The sequence below is a fragment of the Physeter macrocephalus genome, unplaced genomic scaffold (assembly GCF_002837175.3).
Source record: "Physeter macrocephalus isolate SW-GA unplaced genomic scaffold, ASM283717v5 random_1699, whole genome shotgun sequence".
NCBI lineage: Eukaryota > Metazoa > Chordata > Mammalia > Artiodactyla > Physeteridae > Physeter > Physeter macrocephalus.
The window spans coordinates 16,577-25,000 of NW_021146815.1; the positions used below are offsets into that span (position 1 = coordinate 16,577).

General features: G+C 44.8%; 1 protein-coding gene and 1 long non-coding RNA gene across 2 annotated transcripts in view; one reads left to right on the forward strand and one right to left on the reverse strand.

Moving 5' to 3' along the window:
• Window positions 1–1,796, reverse strand: part of PSMC4 (proteasome 26S subunit, ATPase 4) — a 9,059-nt gene extending 7,263 nt beyond the window's left edge. The window contains exons 1-3 of the mRNA XM_007128071.4: window positions 1,644–1,796; window positions 627–725; window positions 316–502 (exon numbers count right to left, since the gene is read on the reverse strand). Coding sequence (XP_007128133.1) covers window positions 316–502; window positions 627–725; window positions 1,644–1,679 — 322 coding nt within the window. The 5' untranslated portion in view covers window positions 1,680–1,796. The remainder of the gene's footprint in view (window positions 1–315; window positions 503–626; window positions 726–1,643) is intronic.
• LOC129391951 (uncharacterized) overlaps window positions 1–3,935 on the forward strand; it is a 6,838-nt gene extending 2,903 nt beyond the window's left edge. The window contains exons 2-3 of the long non-coding RNA XR_008616870.1: window positions 2,445–2,537; window positions 3,692–3,935. This is a non-coding gene — a long non-coding RNA (uncharacterized lncRNA). The remainder of the gene's footprint in view (window positions 1–2,444; window positions 2,538–3,691) is intronic.
• Window positions 3,936–8,424: the final 4,489 nt, after the last annotated feature.

Sequence of the window (8,424 nt, forward strand, 5' to 3'; positions counted from 1 at the left end):
GGCCTCTCCCGTTGCGGAGCACAGGCTCCAGACGCGCAGGCTCAGCGGCCATGGCTCACGGGCCCAGCCGCTCCGCGGCATGTGGGATCTTCCCGGAGTGGGGCATGAACCCACGTCCCCTGCATCGGCAGGCGGACTCCCAACCACTGCGGCACCAGGGGAGCCCTATATTTCCACTTTTGCATCAGACTCAAAATACTCTGAAAAACACCGTTACACTGTCTTGCCCCATTTGCCGTTTTAAGTTCCTGGCACGTGGCAGGAAACAGTTAACAGCTGTTGAATGAACAGATGAGTAAACAACCCCCCACGCACCTGTGGTGGAGCCCACGATGGCTGTATTCTGATCCACAGCCTCCAGAAACTGCCCAATAACCAGTGGGATGCTCTGGATTCGCTTCACCTCCTCCTGGGCGTGGAGGAATTCCTTCTTCAGGTTCTTTTGCTCATCCTTGATGTACTCCTCCTGCACCTCCAGGAACTCCAGCTCTTGCTGCAGCTTCTGTGAGCAGAGAGGGAAGAGGTAGGGGATGGCTCCAGGCCTTGCTGAGCCAAGGAGCAGTGGAAGGTGGGGGAAGTATGGGAGGCTGGGCCCTGTGCAGGGTCCGGATTGGGTTTGAATGTACCTTGTAGCGGCTGTACAGGTCCTCCAGGTCCTCAGGCTCAGGCCCCAAGAAGGACAGGCCTGTCTGGGGCCGTGACACAGACAGGGCTGGGATCTCATCCTAGACCATGGAGGGAAACTCAGGTTGGAAGAAGAAGGGCCCCTTATGAAAGAATCTAGAGCCCCCCTCCCACTTCACCATGAAGTCACTTGGCCCCTAATAGGCTCCTGACATCATTCAGCTCCCTAAATACATCCTGGAAACCTCTCAGTCCCCTAAACAGGTTCCTGAAGTCACCCAACTCCTCACAGGCCCCTCGGTCAAACAGCCTTCCAAACAGATCTTCTGGTATCATATGCCCCTTGTCACATGTCTGCAATGTCACCCAACTCCCATCTAGGGCCTAAATGTCTGATCAGCTCCTTACCAGACCCCAATGCCCTCCAGCCCCCCTCAACAGGTTCCTAATATCACATGGCTCTCTCAATTGACTGTTAAAGTCACCATGCCTTCATACAGTCCGGGCGTTACTCAATTACCTCCCGAAGACGCCTCATGTCACAGAACTCCAACTCACACTAGGCCCTTATGTCATCCAGCTCCCAGGTAGTCCCCAAATATCACTCGGCCAGACCACATACATTACTCGGCCCTCCAACACCAGCTAAGCCCCGAATGTCAGTCAGCTCCCCAGCCCAGCCTCAGATATCATTCGGCCCCACGGCCGAATCCCATACATCACCCACTACCGACCCATCCCCAGTGCCGCCGGGTCACCGATGTCACAGCATTCCCAGCTAAACCTCGAAATCATTCAGTCCCAAAGAACCTCTAACGTCACTCGTTTCCCCAGCCCAGCTTTCCAAGCCCTACTGCCCTCCCAACATCACTCAGCCATAGCCCAGGCCTCGGGACGGCACGAAGCTCTCCACTGAGACCTCCGAAAACACTCAGACCCAGGCCTGGATCCCCGAAGTCGCTCAACATCCCATTCCAGGTCGGCTTCGCCCTCTCCCCGCGAGCCAGGCCCCACCGGACCTGAGCTTTCTCCACCAGGATGCCTATCTCCTCCATAGCGACTAAGCCGGCCTCTGTGCGGCCCGGCCTAAGCCAGTCACCGCTTCCGCTGACGCCACCGGAAAGCCAGGGCCTGGATGGATTCTGGGAAACGTAGTTTAAGACACCAAGGAGAGACGGCCGGATGGTCCGGATAGGCCGGATAGTTGAAGGGCAGGCCGACCCCGTCCTGAGCTCTTCTCCCAAGATATGCTCAGGCGCACTCCGTACCGCGCGAGCGCGCGGGCGGGCCCGGGGAGGTGCGCGTGTGCAATAGCGCGCCTTGGCGCAGTCTCGCACTGAATTCTCGCGTGCGGGTTTTCTCGCCGGCAGGCGGCGCTGCCCTCATTGCTCCTTGATCTGAGGAGTTTCCCAGAGATCTGTCAGAGTCTGATGGCAAAGTGCTCTTTTATCTTTAGTGGCGGGGCTGGAGCTGCCTTTGGCCGGGTTTCGCAGAGGGGCTCTTTTAGGGGGTTTCCAAATAGGCTGCAGCCGAGGATTGCCCCCCGCGCGGGGGCGGGAAGACGGGTGCGGCCCCTGAGAATGACACTTCTTACCGGGCTCCATGCCGGGGGTGAGGAGCCCCAAGCCCGCCATTACCAGTTACTTCATTACCGTGAATCAAGTAGAACCCACGCATTAGGGCTGGAGAAGGTGAGGCAGCGGTGCCAGGAGTTGGGTCACGCAGGAGAACTGCAGGCCTATATAGACCAGGCCCTGTGCTTAAGTCTTACGTGCTCACCTCATCGAATCTTGACAGACATTATGTTCCCTCTTTTACAGGGAAAGATACCAGAGCGCGGGGCCCCAGATCTGTCTGTCCTCAAAGCCTGTTCTTCTGGCCGCTGTTCATCACACCAGCTACAGTTTTGTCAAGTAAACTTTTTATTCAAGTATAAGTACAGAGAAGTATACATATCATTAGTGTACAGTTCAACGAATTTACACAAAGTGAACACACCCATATAACCAATACTCAGATAAGAAACCAAACAGAGAAGCTCCCAGAAGCTCCTCACATGCTCTTTCTGCCACCCTCATCCCCTCTGAAAGTTATCATTTACCTGATTTCTAATAGCATGGATTACTTTGTCTGTTTCAAACTCTTTAGAGACCCATACAGTGTGTACTGTGTTTTTACCTTCTTTTACTTAACATTGTGTTTGTGAGATTCATATTGTGTGTAGGGATAGTTCTTTCATTTTCATTTCTGTATGGTTTCCATTGTGTGAATATGCCTAAAACTGGATATTTTCCTGTTTGGGGCTATACTGATGCTATGAATATTCTAAATACATTTCTTTGGTAAACATGGGAATATACTCCAGGGTAGGTATGTGTTTAGCTTTAGCAGACACTGTCAAACTATAGTATTAACTTACACTCCCACCAGTGGAGCATACATTTGATATAGTCTGTCATAAAAAAATTTTTTTGTGTGCAACGTCACTATTAGAGAAATGCAAATCAAAACTACAATGAGGTACCACCTCACACCAGTCAGAATGGCCATCATTAAAAAGTCTACAAATAACAAATCCTGGAGAGGGTGTGGAGAAAAGGGAACCCTCCTGCACTGTTGGTGGGAATGTAAGTTGATGCATCCACTGTGGAAAACAGTATGGAGGTTCCTCATAAAACTAAAAATAGAATTACCATATGATCCAGCTATCCCACTCCTGGGCATATAACCAGACAAAACTATAATTGTAAAAGATACATGCACCCCTATGTCCAGAGCAGCACTATTTACAATAGCCTAAACAACATAATGTCCATCGACAGATGAATGGATAAAGAAGGTGTGGTACATATATACAATGGAATACTACTCAGCCATAAAAAAGAACAAAATAATGCCATTTGCAGCAACATGGATACAACTAGAGATTATCATACTAAGTGAAGTCAGAAAGAGAAAGACAAATACCATATGATATCACTTATGAGTGGGATCTAAAATATGGCACAAATGAACCTATCGGGCTTCCCTGGTGGCGTAGTGGTTGAGAATCTGCCTGCCATTGCAGGGGACACGGGTTCAAGCCCTGGTCTGGGAAGATCCCACATGCCGCGGAGCAACTAGGCCCGTGAGCCACAACTACTGAGCCTGTGCATCTGGAGCCTGTGCTCCGCAACAAGTGAGGCCGCGATAGTGAGAGGCCCGCGCACCGCGAAGAAGAGTGGCCCCCGCTTGCCGCAACTAGAGAAAGCCCTCGCACAGAAACGAAGACCCAACACAGCCAAAAATAAATAAATAAATAAATAAATTTTTAAAAAAATGAACCTATCTACGAAAGAGAAACAGATTCATAGACATAGAGAACAGACTTGTGGTTGCCAAGGGGGATTGGGGCAGGGAGAGGGATGGACTGGGAGTTTGGGTTTGGTAGATGCAAAATATTACATTTAGAATGGATAAACAACAAGGTCCTAATGTATAACACAGGGAACTATATTCAGTATCCTGTGATAAACCATAATGGAAAAGAATATAAAAAAAGAATGTAAAAAAAATTTTCCCCCCATTCTCAGTGGTGTGTGGTGGGTTGTCACACTAGACACCGTTTTGTGTGAGTACTTTTAGCCAGGCAATTTCCAAACCGTGATCTCTGAATCCTTACAACACTTTCAGGGGTAGGTTTGCTTTTCCTCATTTTACAGATGAGGAAACTGAGGCTCCGACAAGAGAAAGTCACTTCCACTAAGTCAAAGAGAGTCAGTGGTTCCTGCTCAGTGTCAGCCCTACACAGGGGGAACCCAGAGATTAATCAGATCTGGTCCCTGTATTCCTAGTTTAAGGTCCCAGTGTTTTTATTTCCACAAAAAAGGAAAACAATGGCAACAAATCCTTCCTTTTTTCTCTGCATTGACAACCCTCAGTTCCATCTTTCATATCTCTAACACCCAAAAGGCATCCCAGATTTCTAGCTGAGTCTTAGAGTCTATAAGTTATTCCCCCAAGCCCAGTCAAATTGTCTCCAAGTTCTCTCTGCTACCTTTGGCAATGATAAATCAGTGTATCCCTTTGGAATCTTTATGGAGAATAATCATAAGTAGCCATTTCCTGAACACTGACCATGTACCTGGTTCTTTGCTAAGCATTTTACCTCATTATCTCATTTAATCTTCACAACAATATTAGGAGGTAGTAAAAGTAACCACTTATACAGTCCTTACCTTGTGCCAGGGACTCTTACACGTCTTATATATATCATGATTTAATCTCAGATTCAAGTGGGATTTGAAATGGGAGCTGTTGTCTTCTTTCTTTTTCAGGTCCTACATGAGAAACCAGGCTCAGAGAGGTGAAGTCACTTGCCCAAGATCACACAGCAAGTAAATGGTAGACCTGGCATTCAAATCCAGAGCCTATCATTTGGATTTGCAGATGATCTTTGACAAGTAAGCCAGTCGTTTTCAAGAAGGAGGACATCAAATCATTTAGGGAGATTTTTCAAGCTAGACCCACCTTTCCTAGCACCCTATCATTATGACCCTCCCCTCCATCTCCCAGTTAAGAACCACACTTCTAGGTCATTTCACAGTGGACATATTAAAGCCAGGACCAGCCCAGCTGACTAAAATTTAACTCTCCTGGTTTAAGGCCAGGGCTTTCTTCCTCTCGACTATACTGCCTTCTAACAGAAGTCCTGAGCAGCTCTTGTTTTGAGTGAGGGTGTTCATGAATCTCTGTCTTTAGAGCCCTGGGTGAGGCTAAGTGCATACAGGAGCCAGCAGACAGTCTGTAAAAATAGCTGGGCTGGCAAAGAACCTATTCCTCATCTACAGAGAGTGGTTGAAACTCAACTCCAGCCACAATAGCCATGCCAGAGTGTTGGCCCATTGTTGCCAGATCTGGTGTTTCAACAGAAGTCAAGAATCTAGAGTTTCAAGTGAAGTCCTTTTTTTTGGCCACACTGTGCAGCATGTGGGATCTTAGTTCCCGGACCAGGGATTGAACCCACACACCCTGCAGTGGCAGCACAAAGTCTTAACCACTGGACCTCCAGGGAAGTCCCTGTCAAGTGAAGTCTTCTAATTTTTAAATGTTGACAATAAATTCAAACACAAAAACACCATGCAGCCCAAATAAAACACATCTGGGGGCTTCATATAGTAGATAGATTACACCTGGTCTAGGTTTATCCGGTCCCCAGTATTACTACCAAAGGCCCAGGAAGGAAGAGCTTTACTTAGTCCCAGGGTAGAAGTGGAGGGAGGGGTCTGAACTATTCAGAAGGCAGCAAAAATATGGAGTAAAGGTTAGGTAAGTATTAAACTCTGGGAAAGAGCATATGTAAATGTCTAACAATAAATGATGGTTAAATAACCTTTAAACCATCCATCCATTATAGGCTATCACAATTTTAAAAAGTGGTGTAGAATATGTAATGATATGCCATATGTTCACAAAATATGTAATACCTAAAAAAAAAATAGGGCTTCCCTGGTGGCGCAGTGGTTGAGAGTCCGCCTGCCGATGCAGGGGATGCGGGTTCGTGCCCCGGTCCGGGAGGATCCCACATGCCGCGGAGTGGCTGGGCCCGTGAGCCATGGCCGCTGAGCCTGCGCGTCCGGAGCCTGTGCTCCGCAACGGGAGAGGCCACAACAGTGAGAGGCCCGCGTACGGCAAAAAAAAAAAAAAAAAAAAAAATAGACAACAAAGCAATACAGTATAAACCCTTCTCAGAAGTCTTATTGTTTTGAAATTTCAGTTACAGAAACTTCTAAGACTGGTAAATACTCTTTACCCAGATTCCCCAAATGTTAATATTTGAACACATTTCCTTTATCATTCTCTTTTTCTCTATATATTCATTCTTATATATGTGTGTATGTATACACATACATATTATACATATAGCTTATATATATTATACATATATCTATATAATTTGTTTTTTTTAACTGCTACTGGGATTTTTATTTGGATTGCATTAAATCTATAGATCAATTTGGAGAGAACTGGCACCTTGACAATATTGTCTTCCCATTCATAAAAGTGGTATGTCTCTCCATTTATTTAGTTCTTCTTTGATTTCCTTCTTTAGTGTTTGTCCCTTTCAGTATACAGACACTGCACATATTTTGCTAGACTTATACCTAATACAATTTTTCAAGCTATTTTAAATAGTGCTTTTAAAAAAACAGGTATAATTGATATACCATAAACTGCACATATTCAAAGTATACAATTTGATAAGTTTTGGCATACATGTACACGCAATACCATCACCAGAATCAAGATAATGAACATATCTATTACCCTCAAAAGTTTCTTCACGTCCCTTTGTACTCTCTCCCTCCTGCCCTCTCCTTGCCTCCATGTCCGAAAACTCTCATTCATTTGCACAGTTTAGAATTTTATGTAAATGGAATCATGTGGTATGCACTCTTTCACTCAGCATTATTCTCACATTTATCCATGTTATTGTGTGTATCAACAGTTCATTCCTTTTTATTGCTGAGTATTCCATTGTATTGATTGACAGTCTTTGGCTATTACAAGTCAAGTTGTTATGAACATTTATGTACAAGTTGGACGTGTGTTTTTATTTCTCTTGGATAAATACCTAGGGGTGGAATGGCTAGGTCATATGGTAGGTGTACGTTTAACTTTTTAAGAAGCTGCCAAACTGATTCCCAAAGTGGTTATACCATTTTACATTCCCATTAGCAGTGTGAGAGTTCTCATTGCTCCACATCCTCACCAAATACTCCCTGACTTTTGAATCAGTCTTTTCAATTTTAGACATTCTAACAGGTATAGTTTACATCTGAATTCACCTAGTGACTAACAGTGTTGAGCCTTTTTTTCTACCATCCATACATCTTCTTTGGTGGAGTGCTTCTTCAAATCATTTGCCCATTTTTAATTGTGTTATTTGTTTTCTTATTATTGAGTTTCTTTTGAAAAATTTTTTTTTGATGTGGACCTTTTTAAAGTCTTTTTTTAATTTGTTACAATATTGCTTCTGTTTTATGTTTTGGTTTTTTAGCCCTGAGGCTTGTGGGATCTTATCTCCCCAACCAGGGATCAAACCCAAACCGCCGGCATTGGAAGGCAAAGTCTAAAGCACTGGACCGCCAGGGAAGTCCCTATTATTGAGTTTCAAGAGTTCTTTATTTATCCTGGTTATGGACCCTGCTTGGGCTGGAATAACAAAATATCATAGACTGAGTAGTTTAAACAACAGAAATTTATTGCTCACAGTTCTGGATGCTCAAGACTGAGGTGTTGGCTTATAAATGGCTGTTTTCTCACTGTGTCCTCACGTAATACAGAAAGAGAGCTCTAGTGTCTCCTTCTCTTCTAATAAGGGCACAATCCTTGTAGGATTAGGACCCCAGTCTTAACACCTCATTTAACTTAACACCCCCTCATAGGCCCTATCTCCAAATACAGTAACGTTAGGGGTTAGGGCTTCAACATATTAATTTTGGGCCGGACACAAACATTCAGTCCATAACATTTATACAAGCCCTTTATCAGATGTGTTATTTACAAATATCTTCCCATTGTGTGGCTTACCTTTTCATTCTTTTAATAGCGTCTTTGAAGAGAAGACGTTCTTGATTTTTAAATCCACTTTATCAAATTTTTAATGGATCATGCTCTCAGTTTGCCTAAAAAATCTTTGCCTAATGGAAATTCACAAAGATTTTTCCTCTATGTTTTCTTCTAAAAGTTTTGTAGTTTCATATTTTACATTTAGATCTGTGATTCATTTTGAGTTGTTTTTTGTATATGGTGCAAAGT